This window comes from Rhinopithecus bieti, unplaced genomic scaffold (assembly GCF_001698545.2).
Source record: "Rhinopithecus bieti isolate Rb0 unplaced genomic scaffold, ASM169854v2 scaffold_31076, whole genome shotgun sequence".
Classification (NCBI taxonomy): domain Eukaryota; kingdom Metazoa; phylum Chordata; class Mammalia; order Primates; family Cercopithecidae; genus Rhinopithecus; species Rhinopithecus bieti.
The window spans coordinates 75,176-94,836 of NW_016813414.1; the positions used below are offsets into that span (position 1 = coordinate 75,176).

The 19,661-nt window shown below is 37.8% G+C and overlaps 1 protein-coding gene across 2 annotated transcripts in view; it reads left to right on the forward strand.

Annotated features, from left to right (window-relative positions):
• The window catches only part of FAM13A (family with sequence similarity 13 member A), a 220,791-nt gene that overhangs the window by 74,895 nt on the left and 126,235 nt on the right, over positions 1-19,661 (forward strand). For both annotated transcript variants that reach the window (XM_017848380.1, XM_017848381.1), the window contains exon 5: positions 13,980-14,143. In XM_017848380.1, coding sequence (XP_017703869.1) covers positions 13,980-14,143 — 164 coding nt within the window. The remainder of the gene's footprint in view (positions 1-13,979; positions 14,144-19,661) is intronic.

Genomic DNA, 19,661 nt, shown 5'->3' on the forward strand with positions numbered 1-19,661 from the left:
TTCAAGCTTCCCAGCGGCTTTGTTTACCTACTTAAGCCTCAGCAATGGCAGGCGCCCCCCTCCCCCAGCCTCGCTGCTGCCTTGTGGATAGATCGCCGCAGACTGCTGTGTTAGCAGTGAGGGAGGCTCCGTGGGCGTGGGACCCTCCCGGCCAGGTGTGGGGTATATTCTCCTGGTTTGCCTCTTTGCTTAAAGCGCCGTATTGGGGTGGGAGTTACCCGATTTTCCAGGTGTTGTGTGTCTCAGTTCCCCTGGGTAGGAAAACGGATTCCCTTCCCCTTGCACTTCCAGGTGAGGCGATGCCTCGCCCTGCTTCAGCTCTCGCTGGTCAGGCTGCAGCAGCTGACCAGCACCGATTGTCTGGCACTCCCCAGTCAGATGACCCCAGTACCTCAGTTGCAAATGCAGAAATCACCGGTCTTCTGTGTCGGTCACACTGGGAGTTGGAGACTGGAGCTGTTCCTATTCGGCCATCTTGCTCCGCCCGCTGTTTGTTTGTTTTTAAGAAAAGCTCTATTAAAAATAGCACATGCTCATAAAGCAGAGCACAAAAACATAGGTAACTCCTTGTTAAAAGATCACAAATGGCTGGGTATGGTGGCTCATGCCTGTAATCCCAGCACTTTGGGAGACTGAGGCAGGCAGATCATGAGGTCAAGAGATGGAGACCATCCTGGCCAACATGGTGAAACCCCGTCTCTGCTAAAATACAAAAAATCAGCCAGGTGTGGTGGTGCATGCCTGTAGTCCCAGCTACTTAGGAGGCTGAGGCAGGAGAATAGCTTGAACCTGGGAGGTGGAGGTTGCAGTGAGCCGAGATTGCACCACTGCACTCCAGCCTGCTGACAGAGCAAGACTCCATCTCAAAAATAAATAAATAAATAAATAAGATCACAAACACAATGAAATTCTAGCAATCATCTTGATTTAATAACTCTGAAAGAAAGGTTTTATTTAAAGAAGGGTTGAAGAAATTTATTTGAAGTTCCACCAACATCCACATCTACCTATCAAACAGTAATCTTGTAAATGACTCTTTGGAACCTTTCCTGGCATCCTTCTCCCTGACTGGAAAGGATCACTTCTATTGTGTCCCACATCAATATAGCATTCCTTTGACTACTTCTCTTTTTACCTTTCAGTAGAGTATAAACTCTTTCAGAATAAGGTTGTAAGGTGTTCACCTTTGCATATCTAGATTCTAATATATTGCGTGACAGTTTGTTGAATGAATGAATGATTTATTCTTCCTCTTAAATTCTATTATCGCAATATATTCCAAGTTTTAGGTTTACTTCTTGATCTTAAAGACAACCCTGTTTGATTATCTTCTTCAGATTTACAGTTTGGATTCTGAGAACATGATGAAAGTTTGAATTTGAACATGTTTGTTTTCTGCTTCATGTGAAATCCTTTAAGTGGAAACTTACCCTGATGACTCCATCCAGGCCTTTATTTATTCATCTTGTTATCAGGATGCTCACATTCCTTTATCCCATTAAAAGAAAGAAAAATAAACAGAACTCTTTTTCTTTCTACATCCTCCCAACACTTCTGACACCAAATGTGTGAGTTTTGCATACCAAGCAATTCTCCAGTTATCTGCAGACATGAACTGGGTGTCTGACAATTTAACTCAGTTTTGGCACTAACTGCCTGGCATTAGCATAGACCCCGCAGGTCAATTGCCACAAGACTGTCCCCAATTTCAGATGTAAGTCCCAGGTTGTGACTTGTTCTTCTGACAAACTGGCTATAAATCAGGGGTTCCATGGCCCCAACTTCAGGTTCAATAATTTTCTAGAACAGTTCACAGAACTTACAAAAGCACCCTAGCTATACTTACCAGTTTATTATAAAGGATGCAACTCAGGAACAGCCAAATGCAAGAGATGCTTAGGACACAGTGTGGGGGAGGGTACAGAGCTTCAGTGCCTTTTCTGGGCACATCACCCTCGCAGCACCTCCATGTCTTCACCAAGCTAGAAGCTCTCCAAACTCCATTGTTTAGGCTTTTTATGGAAGTTCCATTAGGTGGGCACAGTTAATTAAAGCTTTGGCCATTGGTGATTGAATTCAGTCTCCAGCCCCTTTACCTTCTCTAGAGGCTGAAAGTTCCACCCTCTAATCACATGGTTAGTTCCTCTGGCAGCCAGTCCTCATCCTGAAGCTCTCTAGTGGCTTTCAGCCTCAAATCATCTCATTAATATGCAAAAAGACACTCATCGATGGACAGTCCAAGGGTTTTAGAAGATCTTAGAAACCAGGGACTAAGACCAAATATATATATAAAAGACATGCCCATCTTTTCTTTGGCTAAATGAAAAGAAAATAAAAGGAAAGAAAACATAGTTTTTTTTTCCCCATGATGTCCCAGTCAGAAGTCTCTCTTAATGACTATATTACTTACGTAGAATGATAAAGACTGCTAACTAGCCTAGCAACTCATGGATCTACCCAAACTTCCTTATAAATTTTATTATTGTTTATTTATTTTTACCCATAAAAAAGTGGTTCATAATATGTGTACACTAACTGGGGGCATCGGGACAGAAGAAGGAGGGATATGAGCACTGAGAAGGCAACTAATAATTGTCCATTGCATAAGATCTCTTTAGTGAGCATCAAAGTTAGAAGATGAAAGGTATGTATGTAATCCAGGGCCTTATATTTTATCAACAAAGATTAGTGTTTGGGGAATTTCAGTCCAAAACTGACCCTAGTTTTTCTCCACGTCATGGACATAATAACTGTTATAAAATGCTTTGTTGCCTACTGAATAGCAAATAAAGGTCAAATCCTTTAGCTTGGTATATATTGCCTTTAACAGTCTGAGTCCAGCCCAACCTTCTAGTCCCAACTCTTGCCACCATCTCTTTATTTCCTTCCATGCCCACTCATTTCAGATTTCTTATTTTATGCCTTTGCTCCCTCTGTTTTCATTATCTGGAAGTCTCCCCTCGTCACCTCTATCTGCCTACGGCAGAATTAGTTGTGTGCCTTATGTGTATTCTCAAATAACATTGTATATATACATTATATTAAAATACATTATACAGTCATAACTTAACACCTATAAGTTTTTCCTAACATTTACCATAGCTCATATGTATATATTCATGCAATTACATGATTAATCTTTGTCTTCCCCCACTAGACTACAAGCTCTTGAGTGCAGAAATCAAGTCTAATTTAGTCTTTCTTGTATCCTTAGTACCTCACAGGTAGTAAGTGCTCCATAAATATCTCTTGCTATTGAATGTTTTTAAAAATATAAGAGACAGTGTGAAATAGTAGTTAAGATTGCTGTTTCAGTTATCAGATTTCCACAAGTCAAATCCTAGGTTCATCACTTACTATCTGTGTGACTTTGGGCAGGCTCCTTAAATTTTCTCTTTCTCTATTCTACCATCTTTTAATGGAAATAATAGTACCTATTTCATAGGGTTTTTAAAATGGAAAATGAGAATAGATAGATAGATAATGTTTAAATATTATGCCTACCATATAGTAAGCACTCAGTTAGCTATTATTGCAGTTATGCTTATTGCTAGATGTAGGAGTCCATGTGCCTGTTTTCTTACTAGACTATCTACTTCTTTAAGACTACAGCCAGCATCATTAACGATGTCAGGGCCTAGTCCAAGGCTCAGCATGTCATAGTCATTTGGTAAATGCTTATTAAATTGTTGTTGAATTTGAAGAATACTATTTAAGAAGAAACCACTAGGATAGTTTGATAATGACTTGCCTTCCCAAGTTCCACAGTCTTCTACTATTTTTATTAATTATGAAAATTAATAACTCTCACTTCTGTCATTTATTATGTATCCAGTCTATTCCAGGCACTAATAATACATGGATTATTTCGTTTAACTATTTTTTTTGTTTTTGAGACGGAGTTTTGCTCTGTTGCCCAGGCTGGAGTGCAGTGGCATGATCTTGGCTCACTGCAACCTCTGCCTCCTGGATTCAAGCGATTTTCCTACCTCAGCCTCCCGAGTAGCTGGGATTACAGGCATGCAGGACCAGGCATGACTAATTTTTGTATTTTTAGGAGAGATGAGGCTTTGCCATGTTGACCTGGCTGGTCACAAGCTCCTGATCTCAGGTGATTCACCTGCCTCAGACTCCCAAAGGTGTCATTTAATTTTTGTAATAACTTGTGAGGTATAGGTTTTTCATTATACAGATGAGGCAGCTGAGCTTCAGAGAAGTTAAGGGACTTATTCCACATCATGCAGCTGGCAACAGAGAAAAAGAGAGTTTAAAGCCAGTTTCTTCCCTATAAATGAATATGTTGTAAAATAAAGTGTTCACCTATATTTATGACAACAGAAATGGCTTTAGTTCATTGAATAACTGGTAATGCCTCATGGCCTTGCCACAATGAGCAGCACACTAATGGAGGAAACCTCACTGACTCCTGGACTTACAATCTCCAGCTGGCTTTGTGGACAGGGTTCATTAGTCTCAGAGTTTGGCAAAAGGACTGCAAAACATTCCATCAGCTTCCCTTGTTTACAGCAGGGCCTACATTAAAAGAAAGCTTGGATTATGAATAAATGGCATTTGTTTTATCCCTTTAATCATTTTCTGGCAGTCATACTCACAGTACACATTCACAAATACACACAGATACAAATGTGCTGTCCTGTTCCCCAAAACAGCACCTTCAGAAGAACCTTTCAGTGCAACATCCCTTCACTATTATTGAGGGAATGTGGGAGGTGTTTCTTCCCCACCACCCAAATGTACATTCACTTGTGGATATATCATAGAAATGCAAACAGATCACCAGATAATTGTGGTACTTACTATTCACAATCATAGATGAAAGAATGATTTATAGAAGTTTTCCAGAAGAAGCAGCTCAATTACTGCTAAACAGTATAAGTCTTAGAGCACAGAATCCTGAGTCTTCTCGTCCTTTCCTGAGGCGTTAATGCTCATTCTTGGAAGAAACGTGGGCTGCTTAATTTTCCCCATAATATTTATGCTAGAAGAGTGAGATAATATTTTAAGAACACATTAATCAGGTTATCAAAAGCTGTTTTCATGTTTGATTAGTGCTTTGATGAATTTATTTAATGAGTACTCAAAAACGGAATGCAATTATTTTTTGAACATATTAGTTTTGCTCCACTTAAATATAAAGAAACCTGTAAGGAAAACCTAGCTGTAGTTTTATAATATATAATTTATAAGTACATTGTGTCAGCTGTTTGTTTGAGGCAGCAAGCGGGGGAAAGAAGCAACACAGGAATTACTGAATTTGTTTTTATAAGGAAAATATTATTTTGAATATTCATTAATCACCTCTTCTGTGTTGAAGACTTACAGGCAGGAGATACAAAAATGAAAAAGACACACTTGGAAATCACTCACTCTAGTAAGGACAACATTGCAGCACCAGAATAAAGAAGCTAATAGTGTCTGCTACCTTAAAATCCCAGCTGCCTCTAAAAACAACACTATACCACTCCTTGCCTATCTTAGTAGCTGAATGTAGCTGGTGAAACCCACACAACTAAGCTGAGGTCCCGGCCTCTCTTGTAAGCAATTCCTTCATACATTCTCCTTGGTCATGGTGCCTCTGGCATCACTTCCTTCACCCCTTCACACTCAGAGGATGACCTCACTTGCTGCTTCACTGAGAACATCAAGAGACAGCATCCATCTGCTCCCACCCTCATATCCTTCCACCACCTGCCTCTGGGCCCACAGTGTTCTTCCTTCTTCCTTCCCATCTCCTGGACGGGCTGCGAGTCCTGACTAACATCGGCTCCTCCCCTGTGTTCATGATCCCATCCCCTCTCACCCATTCAAGAACTCTCTCCCCCAATTGTTCCTCCTTCCTCCTCCCTCTCCTGGGTCACCAGTTTGATGTCTGTCTACTGAATCATTCCCATTTGCATAGAAATATGCTCTAATGTTTTCCATCTTATTTGAAAAGAAAACCCTCTTTTGACTCTTCAGCCCTCTTTAGCAATCGCCTCTTTCCTTTGCTATTCTTCACAGCAGAACTGCTTGAAAGAATTATATAAGCTCTCCTTCTAAAATGGAGAAAGAAAAAAAAAAAAAGAATTATTTAAGCTCTCTGCTTTCACTTCCTCTTTTTTTGCCTGGAACCCACTCTAATCAATCCCTACTACAAAATGAAACAGCACATTGCCAAATTCAGTGGTCAGTTCTCATATTTCATTATTCGCCTTGTCAGCGGCATTTGACACACTTGATCTCTCCTTCCTGTTTGTTGTAACAGCTTTATTGAGATATAATTTATATACTGTAAAACTCACCCTTTTAAGGTTACAATTCAGTGGTTTTTCATATATTTACAAAGTTGTGCAACCATCAACAATATCTAATTCCAGAACATTTCATTACTCCCAAAAGAAACCCCATACCCATCTGCAGTTACTTCCCCTCCTCCATCCCCTGCCAGCCACTAATCTATTTTTTGTCTCCCTAGATTTGTGTGTTCTAGACATTTCCTGCCATTGGAATCATACGATATGTGTCCTTTTGTTTCTGCCTTCTTTCACTTGGCATAATGTTTTCAGGGTTCGTGTATGCTCTATCATGTATCAGTACTTGACTCCTTTTTTTGACTGATCATATTCCATCCTACAGATATACCACATTTTGCTTATCCTTGTGTCAGTTGTTGGACATTTGAGTTGTTTCTACTTTTTGGCTACCATGAATAATGCAGCTGTGAACATTAATATACAAAATGAAATGTTTTACTGTAAAATTTTATGTAACGGAATGAAAATTTGTTAGTCTTCTACCTTAATTCCTACAATGCTCAGTTTAAACGATTACTTTTTGCCTGAATTTTTTCATGATAAAAGACTTAAAGTCAGAGAATTGAACAAATAACTTTGTAAAATAGCAGATGGAACTGTGTCAGAATTAATAAGAAACCTCACCCTACTACCATGTACAGATTTACCTGAGCAGTTTCTAAAAGGTGAGATTTCCTTGAGCCCACGTCTCAGGACAGATGGCTCTACCATGGGGCCATATAGTCAGAGCCAATGTAGTTTCTTGATAATGGACATGCATTAATCATTCTTTTACTCTATAAATTCAGATTATTGTGATCTCTGTACCATAAATATTTTTAAGTGACAGATTTTGAAATTGAATATAAATGCAAGTTCTAAATAAAAGCAAATGTTTACACAATAGAATTAATATGTTTTATAGTATCAGCTGATTGTTAACATTTCAATGTTTCTAGGAAGAAAGTAGATGCTATTATTTAGTTTCTTATTCATTATACAAACATTTAGTGGTCACCTACTGTTTGCTAAGTGCTATTCTATGAGGCAGGGCTATAGCAGTTAACAAAACCCACAAACATTTCTGCTGGAATGCCACTTCCCAGTTTGCAGAAGAGAGAGGAGCTGAGAGGGGCAGAGTTGAGGAAAACAAAGAACTAAGGAGTAGTACTTACTTGGGCCACACTGTGAACCTGTAATTGATTTGATCTCTTATATTTCAAGATAAGCTTCGTTTTATTTTGTTTTTTTTTTTTTAGTTTTTTGGGTTTTTTATTTGAGACAGAGTCTCGCTGTGTTGCCCAGGCGGGAGTGCACTGGTATGATCTTCACTCACTGCAACCTCCGCCTCCCAGGTTCAAGTGATTCTCCTGCCTCAGCCTCCTGAGTAGCTAGCATTGCAGGCATGCACCACCACGCCTGGCTAATTTTTTAATTTTTAGTACAGACAGAGTTTTACCATGTTGGCCAGGCTGGTCTCGAACTCCTGGCCTCAAGTGATCCGCCTGCCTTGGCCTCCGAAAGTGCTGGGATTTCAGGGGTGAGCCACCACGCTAGGCCTCAACATAAACTTTTTGAAAAGTATAAAATTTCTTTTTTCTCATATATGAGTGATTTTTCTAACAAAGTTAAATTGAGTTATGCTGAAATACAGACTTGCTCTAAAACTTGGATCAAGATGAGATTTTAATTAGTTTTAACTGTTTAACATTGTCCCATTTTTACTATTATAAAAAAAGATAAGCATGTGTAAGAAACTACTCCCTCCTAAAAATATATATTCCCTAAAGCATGTTAATAATTTTCTCAGAAAAAAAAAACTGGAGAGTTAGTTAGCTAGTACTGTGGCTGGCACAGGAGGGATTCATTAAATTATCTATGAGGAGAGTAGCAGCAGTTTAGTAAACAAATCTGTTTTTTAGAAAGCTAAATGAAACATGTTTTTAAGCAAAAACAAAGGACTTTTTATGACTTAGAGTTTTTTGTGGTCTTTAAATAAAAACTGTGGTTTTTTTTTTTTTTTGCAAATTCAGAACTAAGCATCTCTTTTCTGGTACTTTGTTATTTCACATTTCTTCTTATGAAGATTATGAGTTTAACGAACATTAAAGAGAGGCAAGAAGCTTTGCCATCTTCCATACAAGTGACAGGTGGAGGAGAGAAGAGGCCAAAGATAATGGGGACGACTGGCTAAATTTCTTTAGAAAGTCTAAGTGTTAAAAGTTAGTGCTACTCCTTTTGTCCTTCTATCTCAATTTTTCATAATCATTTGAGCCTTGAACATAATTTTCTGTCCTTTCCTAATCACTTCTCAAAGAACCTGATGAAGAATATAGAGTCCATGAAAAGAATACCGTTAGAGTTTGGGTTTTTTGGTTTTTTGTTTGTTTGTTTCTTTTGGAGGTGGGGATGTTGAGACAAGGTCTCACTCTGTCACACAGACGGGAGTGCAGTGGCATGGTCACAGCTCACTGCAGCCTCAACCTCCTGGGCTCAAGCCATTCTCCCACCTTAATCTCCCAGGTAGTTGGGACTACTGGTGAACACCACAATGCCTGGCTATTTAAAAAAATATATATATATATTTTGTAGAGACAGGGTCTCACTATGTTGCTGAGACTGGTCTCCACCTCCTGGTCTCAAGCGATCCCCCCATCTCGGCGTCCCAAAGTGCTGAGATAACAGGTGTGAGCCACCGTGCCCAGTCCACACTTAGAGTTTTTTTACTTTCAAAATGCAAGCACAGCAACTGAACAGTGCTTAGGGTGACTCCTTAGACTAAAATATCAGTTTGTTATGCTTAAGCTTTTAAAAATTACTTACTTACAATACTGCCTCATAATAGCTTACTAAATTATTATTTTTAATTTTCCTCCCGTTGACTCACAAGCACATTACTTTTCTGGGAAGAAACTTTTAAGTGGAGAAACCTTCTACTCCTCCACAAAGGACAAGAAGCTGTCCAGTAAACAAAATCCCTCCTGCTTCATATCCACTTAGCATGGCAGATAATTCGTACTGTACACTCTCCCATGGAACAGAGAGCCTATGCTTACAGCTTACTGTTGTATCATCACAGTTATATGAGGGCAATGTATAAAAATTAAGGTTGAGGCATGATATTTTAATGTCTTTTTTTATTTTCAGTCACATTAATTTATCAGGGTAATTTAGTGCCTGGGATCACATAATTTTTTTTTTGATGATGGGTTCTTTATACAATTTTAAAGATTAGACCATCTTAAAATATTTTAGTGTTGACTGTGACGATTTGTTTTTTGACTTTCAAAACAAATTATTGTGTATTTTAAGTATGATGACCCTAGTTTTATTAGAGGTATATATCTACCCCCCTTTGCATTTTTATTTGCTAAACTAGCTCATACTATATCCCATAAAAGTACTTTACTATCTTATTTAAAACTTTGTAAGTATTTTAATGGCTGAGTAATCCTTTATCATGTGGATATGCCATAATTTACATATGATAGTAATTTGTTTATTTAGAATGCTTACATTTTCATTCTATTGTAAATAAAATATGATGAACATATCTTCCATCTAGTTTTGTCCTCAAATTCGATTTTTTTTTTCATAAGGCTATGTTTCTAGAATGCTTCAACAGGTGCCAGAGAAATAAATTGAAAGAAAAGAAAATGTTAACTTCTAATACCCAAAAAGAAAATGGTTGCATTATGGTAGGTAATATGACTTTCATTTAAAATGCCATTTATTCTTGCAATTCCAACATTTAACATATAACCAAGCATATAGACTAGTGGTTAAGCACAGGTACTGAGGCCTATCTGGGTTCTGATGGTAACTCTGCCACTTACTCACTGGAATAAATGAATTTTTTTTGTGCCTCAGCTTCCTCATCTTTCAAATGATAATAATAACAGCTCTTGACTCCTTGGGTGGTTGTGAGAATTAAATGGGTTGGTTTATGTAAATCTCTTGGAACCGTGCCTAGCATAGAATAAGTGCTCAGTAAATATTAATTATAACAGCAGCAGCACCAGGATTTAAGAGAATGTTTTCTAATTTTACTGTCTCAAAGAACATTCCTTTGTTTTTATTCCCATGGCGTGTTAAATACTAAAGTACCTTAAAAATGCCACAATTAGAGCTACTGCACACCTGCAGATACATGCATGGAATGTACTCTTTTTGAGATTCCTGGAATTGTTTGTATTTTAGTTGTACACATAAATCACACAGCATATACCTAGATCTTTATCTCAAATAGCCAGTGGCAGAATTCTTATGAGCAAAGTGTTCATCATAGGTGGTTTGGGGGATTTTATAGTTCTTACCTTCATATACAAAAGTTACTAAATGATCAAATAAATGAAGAAATGACTAAAAGAAAGAAGCAAAGTGTGGTGTGAACTAGTGGATGTCAGTTATAATTGCAGTGGAAAGAGGAAGCTGGTCTCCCCAGTCTGTATCCCCAACCCTTGGCCATTTTCCTGCTTCAGCCACATGTTATGAGCGAGGCTGCAGCACATTCACTCCATTTATTACAGTAAGGCTGTTGGCTCGATTTGGAGTCCCTGACCAGCAGGGCTTGCCTGAGCCTCATGGAGCCAGTAGCAACTCTTGCCGAGATAAGGTGGGTCTAAATGGCCTCCTGGGCCCACTTCTTGTCTGTCTTCCCCTCGATTAGAATATGTTTCATAAAAGCATGGAGTTTGCTTTTATGTTAGTCAGGGTTCACTAGAGGGACAGAACTAACAAGATAGATGTTTATATGAAGAGGAGTTTATTAGGAGAATTGACTCACACGATCACAAGGTGAAGTCCCACAATAGACTGCAAGCTAAGGAGCCAGGAAGCCAGTCTGAGTCCCAAAACCTCAAAAGTAGGTAAGCCGACAGTGCAGCCTTCAGTCTGTGGCTGAAGGTCTGAAAGCCCCAGCAAACCACTGGTGTAAGTCCAAGAGTCCAAAAGCCGAAGAACCTGGAGTCTGATGTTCAAGGGTAGGAAGCATCCAGCATGGGAGAAAGATGGAGGCTAGAAGACTCAGCCAGTCTAGTCCTTCCACGTTCCTCTGCCTGCTTTTATCCTAGCTGAGCTGGCAGCTGACTAGATGGTGCCCACCCAGACTGAGGGTGGGTCTACTCCTCCCAGTCCACTGACTCAAATGCTAATCTCTTTTGGTAACACCCTCACAGGCACACTTAGGAACAATACTTAGCATCCTTCAATCAAGTTGACGCTCAGTATTAACCATCACAGTCTCCTTATTTTAACACCATGAAATGTTGTCAAACAACTGTCCTTGTGCTTGCTTTAATATGGACAGGGAACCAAGTCTAAATGTGAGATTTTTTTGGCTAATTAGTTTGAAATCTTACTGCATTTTCAGTGTTTGTATTGATTTTTCATGTCTACTCTTTTGAAAAATAATCACATGCAAAAGGAACTCCTTAATGAAATATATAATAGCATATATTTTTACTTCCATGTTCTTGCTATTAATGTTTTTTTAAAAAAAGTATTCTTGGTATTCTTGAAAATTGCTAAGAGAGTAGATTTTAAGTTTTCTCACCACAAAAAATGTATGTGAAGTAATGCGTATGTTAATTATCTGTTTAGCTGTTCCACAGTGTATACATATTTCAGAACAACATGCTGTACAGGATGAATATATATAATTTTTGTCAATAAAAAAGTCAATCTTGGCAAATGTGGACTACAGAAGTGTTTTGTAAGTTTATAATTTTAAAAAATTTTCCTTGCTTTCATGATTTTATGAGCTTAAAATGCTCTACAAAGAAATGTCATGAAAATTAATTGGCAGTCACCAGATTTGGGCAAATTTTATGTAACAACAATAATAATAAAAATTAGCTTTTATTGAGTGTTCACTTTGCTCTATCCTAAATATAGCTCTTTACCAAATTATGTTCATATATTTTGTTTGTTTGTGTTGTTTGGTTTTGTAAATTAATGTTATTTTTAATTGACAAGTCATAATTGTACATATTTCTTCATATATTGTTTTATATAATCTTCATAGAGGCATGAATTTATTCAATATTTATGTTCATATTTATTCCCATATTACTTTTAAAAACTATCTGTTTTACTGACTATCCTCCAGGATAGTCAATGTCTTAAGAATACCTTGTGGTTGACTAGTGGATTGTCTCACAATATAAGTATTTATTAATAGATCCAAAACTTTGCTAGACTTTATGGTAAAAATGTTAACAAGAAGAATAAAAGGAAGGAGAGAGAAAGAGATAAACAATAGGAGGAGACTATAATCTCAATCTGCAAAGAACCCATTGAGACCATATGACCTAGAAAAATGAAAAAACGCAGATTAAAGTATCAGGCAATGTGTAATCAAGCGTAGACTATGTGGTAGTGTGTTATGGAAATTCAGAGTTGGGAAAGGTCATTAAGACCTGAAGTTAATTCCGGGCACTGTGGCTCAAGCCTGTAATCCCAGCACTTTGGGAGGCCAAGGTGGGCAGATGACTTGAGGTCAGAAGTTTGAGACCAGCCAGGCCAACATGGTGAAACCACATCGCTACAAAAAATACAAAAATTACCCTGGCTTGGTGGTGCATGCCTGTAATCCCACCTACTCAGGAGGCTGAGGAAGGTGGAGGTTGCAGTGAATCAAGATCACACCACTGCACTACTCTAGCCTGGGTGACAGAGCGAGACTATGTCTCAAAAAAAAAAAAAAAAAAGACCTGAAGCTTGTTAGAGAAACTCCACTGGAGTTATCTCAGCCTCAAAGGAAGTTAGGATTGGTTTGGTTTTAGGCAGTTGAGTGGCCGGTGTTGAGCACATGACATTCCAGATGTAAGGACAAGCATGGGAAAAATCCTAGACACAAGAAAAAGCTTCCAGTGTACCAAATACAATTGATCCAAGGTTTTAATTTTCCTACAATTCTGGCATAATGTTTTTTACATTTTAAAGGAAAACAATATTGATTGTATTTATACTCATTCTGATCTAAAATAAGAGAACATGAGGGTATTTGGGGGGCTAGAGGGAACATAACTTCAGATACAGTCTGAGAAGTCAGTACCCCCAGGATTCATTTGAGACATGTGTTGCCCATGCATTCCGAGATAAAAGAAAACTAAAAGCTTGTGTTTTCCTATTTATTACCTTAATCAAAAGTTTATTAGATCTTACTTTGCCCTACAAAAGAGGGCTACAATAGAAACCATCAACAAATTCGTGTTTTGCTTTTTGGTAGTAAATATTTGTGAATACCTTTCAGACACTGGCATCCTTTATTCCAGTGGTTCTTAGCTCTTTTTTCCCACCTCTTTCCAACTGTTTTTTATTTCCTTCAATCCAAGTTGCCAGTCTGACATACTCCCATATCATTCCTCATTATACAGAATGATTATTCTAAGGAGGGGTGGGCCTGGGGAAGATTTCTGTCAGAATAGAAATCTTCTCGGTAGGGTATGGGGTATATAAGATTTGAATGTTCTCCTTGGAAATATTTGTATCTCCCCTTCCCTGTGCCCTTTGCTATATCATTTTTTTTATGTAGCTTAAATTTCATTTTAGCTTGATATTTTCTGGGGTGTTATAAATTGGATTATTGCAAAATTAGAATAAATTGTCTTTTCTAAAACTTAATTTGAAAGACTTTAACATTTATCTAGCTCTCCACCATCCCTCTTTTTTTTTTTCTTTTAGATCCGAAAGTCCAGGAGTGAGGGATCTATTCAGACCCACAGAGTACTGCAACCAGAGCTATCTGATGGCATTCCTCAGCTCAGCTTGTGGCTAAGCCATAGAAAATCCTGCTTGGAAGACATGAATTCAGCAGAGGATGCTAGTAGTGCCAAGTTGGTACCCAGGTTGGCACGTTTTCTTTATCTACACAATCCATATTGCATTATCCGCTCTTATGTTTAGGCCCACATATGTAGGTATTTCTGCATTGGTCTACCACTGGAGTTTACAGGATATAGATCAGTAAAGATATTTAAAATTCACTGTATGTTTTGAGAATTTTCTAACAGTTCTTATCACAGTAGCATTCTAGTTGTTTTGTTTTCCAGATTGAAACAAGTGATTTAATCAACAGAAGTTATGTTAGGCTCAGAGTTAAAGCTGAATTGTTATTTTTGGATGCTTTCTCATAGTATGTTCAGTGGAAAATATTATCTGCAATTTAAAATGGAGATCAAAGTTGTCACTGGAACCAACTCTCACAGACTAATTTTGAATGTTCATTTTTAACCAGCATGTTGCACATTATAACTGAAAGCAGACTTCTCTGATATACTTGAAGAAAAAAAACCTGCAATGTTTTTTGAGACAGAGTCTCACTCTGTTGCCCAGGCTGGAGTACAGTGGTGCAATCTCGGCTCACTGCAACCTCCGCCTCCCAGATTCAAGCAATTCTCCTGCCTCAGTCTCCAGAGTAGCTAGGACTACAGGTGTGTGCCACCACGCCCAGGTAATTTTTTTTGTATTTTTAGTAGAGATGGGGTTTCACCTTGTTGGTCAAGCTGGTCTTGAACTCTTGACCTCATATGATCCCCCTACCTCGGCCTCCCAAAGTGCTGGGATTACAGGCATGAGTCGCTGCGCCAGGCCACAATTTTCTTAAAATAGGTAAATTTGGGCTTGAATTTTATTTACTAGTAGCTTGAATTTTATTTACTACTAGAATTACCATAATTCCAGAAATTATATAATTTTCATTTTAATAATATCTTCCATTATAACTTATAACCTATTTTTAAAATAAAAATACTCCAGGAAGTTGAAAGAAGTCATTAAACAGAGATATAATGTAGTTAAGGAGCTTGCTACTTTGTATTGCCTTATAGAAGACATAGCATTTGAGCTGGATCTGATGAAGATAATTTATATGGTGAAGATGGTGAAGATAATTTAGATAGGAAGAGAAAGAAGACAAGAGTATTGTAGATATGCTTATTTAGGAGGCATAACAGGTATTTTGGAAATTGTAACTGGAAGTAGTTGGAGATAAGGCTGGAAAGACAGAGTGAGGCCAGGTCATAGGGGACCTTGAATGCCTGGTTCAAGTATTTTTTCATTCTTTCATTCGTTGAACAAATGTTTGGGTGGTTAACGTCTGGTTCTAGGAACTGCTTTAAGACTGGAGATGCAGAGCAATGAACAAAACTGACCAGGCCCCTGTGTTAAGGAACCGTAGATTCTAATGAGGAGAGCAATAGAGAGACATGATAGAAAAAAAGACTGTGAGGAAGATGACTTCAGCTCTAATAAATGGCAGGTATTAAGAAATTATAACAGTTTAATAGACTGACACAAAGATCATTTTAGTTTGAGTAGTCAGAGAAAGTTTGTTCTGAGACATAAGGAGGGGGAGAAAGTCTGTAAAAATCAAGGAAAGAGCATTCCAGGCAGAGATTATAGCAAATGCAAAAGAACCGAAATAGGAGAACCTCGATTTTATCCTAGAGGTAATATGAAGCCAATGAAAGTTTGAGCTGGTTAGGGGAGGTGACAGATACCATGGGGAGTTAGTATATTAGGAAAAGTATAACCTCCATCAGTGTGCAGGACAGATTGGAAGAGGTAGAGTTTGGAGGCAATTGCAGTGTTGGTTCCTTCAACAGATGTTAATCTTTATTGAAATCTAGTTATGTGGCATTTACTGGAAAGATTTAAATCTCCCACTTGGGGAGATAGAAGGTGAATGAATAAAAATTCAATAATTTGCCTTAAAGACACATTTGCTATGTGCCTATTATGTACTAGACACTGAAATCATACATAAGATTCAGGCGCTTCTCTTGAGAAACATAAAATACAACTCATAATACATAGAAACATAAAATACAATTCAAATACAATGCAAAATAGTTAAGAGTTTATCAGGCAGGGAAATAGAGACAAGGGTGCCCCGGAAGAAAAAGCAACAAGTGTGAGGACATTCAGGACAGTGAGGACAATTTGGGGGAGAGCTGCAAGTGTGGCAGTGGATTCAGGACATCTGCAGTTTACAGTGTAGAATGTAGGGGAAGGTAAAGGTGAATTAAGAGACTAAGCTAAATAGGTCAGGTCGTGAAAAACCATATCCCATATTTGGATTTTCTCTTGAAAATGATAGGGAGTAATTCTAGGAATATAAGTAGAAAAATGATATAAATAGATTTGTATCTTATCAAAGATCCCATGACAACCATGGAAAGGTAAGGAACAAGGAAAGATGATGGAAATAGTAAGAGGTGCTGGGAGACCAGCAAGCAGGCCTTTGGAGCAATTCAGTGCAAGTAAGAGCTTTCGTGAAGTCATTGTCAGTTACTGAGAACAGGCAGGTGTGGATAAGTCTTTGTCCCTTGAGGGTGTGGGAGAAAATAGACTACTGCTTATAGGGGGGCTTGGTCCAGAAAGGGTTGGAGTCTTTCAATGTTTATTGTGTTTCTTCTGGGTTTTTTGAATATCTTAATGAATCAAATGTTGGCAGGTTTAGACGCTTAAGGGGCAGAGCCAGTGGAGAGGAGAAGCTGATGTTGCAAGCCAGGAGGTAATAGAGCAAGGACCTCCAGGAGGGAATCCAGAGACCAGGTGGCCGTATCTTCTGTAAGGCAGCCTGGGTGCTGTACAACCACAAGGACACTTTTCACATTATAGCTTCTGTGAACAAACAGTGGTGGGCGGTGCACCTTCTGCACGGCAGAGAGAGAAGGTCATAAGCAATAGAAGAATTAGCCTTGGCCATTGAGGAACAGTTGGAAAAGAATAAGGGGCACAGATATAGTAGTCCTCTTTACAGTTTTCTTCTCTAGTTTAAAAATCATAGTCAAGTGGCTAGGTGACAAGAGCTAGTGTCAATGTTATTTTGCCAAATTACCCTGTAAAGAATTATGTCAAAAATGCCTTAAGTAAAATAGTGAAAAGAAAAATTCAGATGTTTGTTGTTTATGTAATTTTTATTCTTCCAATCAGAAAATGAAAATAAGTTTCCTGCTTCCAAAGTTAACAAGAGCCTCCTTTTGAAGAATGAATCAGTATTTCTGAGATACAAATCAAGAAGTGAGATTATGGAGAGAAGGCACAGTTAGCCATTGCTGTAGCAACTATTTGTTCTTCTGGTTGTCATAAGTTATCCCCAGTTAAAACAAATGCATAGCTGTATTTCTAAATTTCTTATATTTTTGCTAGTTTGTTTTTTAAGACAGGCTTTCACTCTGTTGCCCAGGCTAGAGTACAATCGTGCAGACTCAGCTCACTGCAGCCTTGACATCCTGAGCTCAAGCGATTCACCAATACACCCACCTTGGCCTCTCAAAGTGCTGGGATTACAGGCATGAACCACCATGTCCAGCCCAACTTTCTAGTTTCTAAAAGTAGAGTCAGACAGCCTTAAAGGTCTAGATACAACAACATTATCCATGTTTAACCTGGCCACCTCTATCACACAGAAACTTTTTCAACTTCCTGTCTCTATCCATAGATGTACTGTATCTGTGAAGAGATGTTTACTTTTTAATTTGATTTACCTCCTTATGAGACAAATTTATCAAGAGATAATTGGAGATAATTTAAAATAAATTTTAAATCCTTTATATATCTTTGAAGTAACCAAATCATGTTAAATGTGTAATATAATGTAATCATATTTTATTTCAAAATGAAATATGAAGCTATTTTCATTTGCAGCTTTCATATGAAGCTATTGTACTTGCCAGAACAAGTTATTGGCTAGTTCATATATTTTAAATTAAAAAATAAATGTGCCTGTGTGGAAAATACACAGAGCCCACAAAATATTTCTCCAAATCTTCTACTTAACAATTTATTATTTGTCCTAGTCTTAAATAGTAATGTCACTTGGTAAAGTTACTAAAAGTCACTGAATTGTAGAAATAGGTGGGCTTTATGATATGTAAAATATACTTCAATAATACTGTTTAAACAAATACAAATGCAAAAAAAGCTGGAGTGAGGAAGGATATGCTTTAACAAGAATGTCACTTGATTACAAAATGCTAAAAATACAGCCATTGTTATTAAGTCAATGCTGTCTGCAGAGAGAGTTATTTTGTTATATTTTAAGAGATTTTTGTCCTTCATACTTTTCTTTGACTACATCAGAGCATGGTGGCAGGAATAAAGGTCAGGTTCTCATGAAAGGTGATTCCTAAGCAGGGAGAGGAAGAGGGGAAAAATGCTCTTTGTTTTCTCATCCTGGCAGGATTCCAATTTGTAGCTTACTGTACTGTAATCAAAAGTTATTGAAGTAATCAGTATTTCGGGGAGATGTTAAAACAGAAAGAAAAGACTGAAATGTCTTGGAAGTTTCTTAAAAAAAACATAGTTCCATTGTTTGTTTAAGCAGAAAAGTTAACCAGTTTGCTACTAGGATTAAGACAAGCTCTGTGACTCTAGGAAAATTGTCATTAGGTTTGAGTGTAAACAGAAGTTCATGGCCTTCTTTCAAGGTACTGTAGATAAGCTCACAATTGATGAAAGTTTTGTACTCGGGTGTCTCATAAAGAGATTAATATTAAATATTTTATTTTCTATAATGAGAATAAAGAAATAGCTACCACTATTCCAAGTATTTCTCTAAAATAATATGAAGAATACATAAGGAAAATGTCTTTGCTTATGTTACAGATGTGTTCTTAATTTGATAGATAAATGAGGGAAACATAATAAATCACTTTTCAATGTATATTAAAAATAAATCGTACCGTGGGAGAGTGTGTTTCAGGTGAGAGTTGTTCTATTCTAAAAGTACTTTCTTATCTATTTATTCCTTTTCCCAACACTTTTTCATTATTTAGGAAATACATTCTTGTTAAAAAATTTAATACATCACTGATGGCTAAAGTTCCCTTTGATTCTCTTGCTTCATGATTCTAATTCACTCCTTTCTCCCCCAGGGGTAACTGCTATTATAGGTTTGGTAATGTGTTCTTCCAGACTTATTTCTATGGATTTCCCCAGGAATGTATCTCACACATTTTTCAATTTTTTAAAAAATTTTCATTTAGTAAATGTGTTGTGGTGCTTCACAGATTCTTGAAAATTCTCCTATTTCCTGTATTGCTTCCTCCTCCTGCGATGTTCCTTCGCCCTTCTGTCCAAATTGCAGCGTCCTCAAAGTCTCCTTCCTGGGCTGTCTGCTCTGTCTGTCTGCTGTTCCTTCCACGGCTAATCTAGTGCCACAGGAGGAAAAAAATAGAAATCAGTATCTCAGGCCTGAGCTCAGTCCTAAGCCTCCAACGCCTGCCAGACATTTTTTTTTTTTTCTTTTTATTATACTTTAAGTTCTAGGGTACATGTGCATAACGTGCAGGTTTGTTACATATGTATACTTGTGCCATGTTGGTGTGCTGCACCCATCAACTCGTCGGCACCCATCAA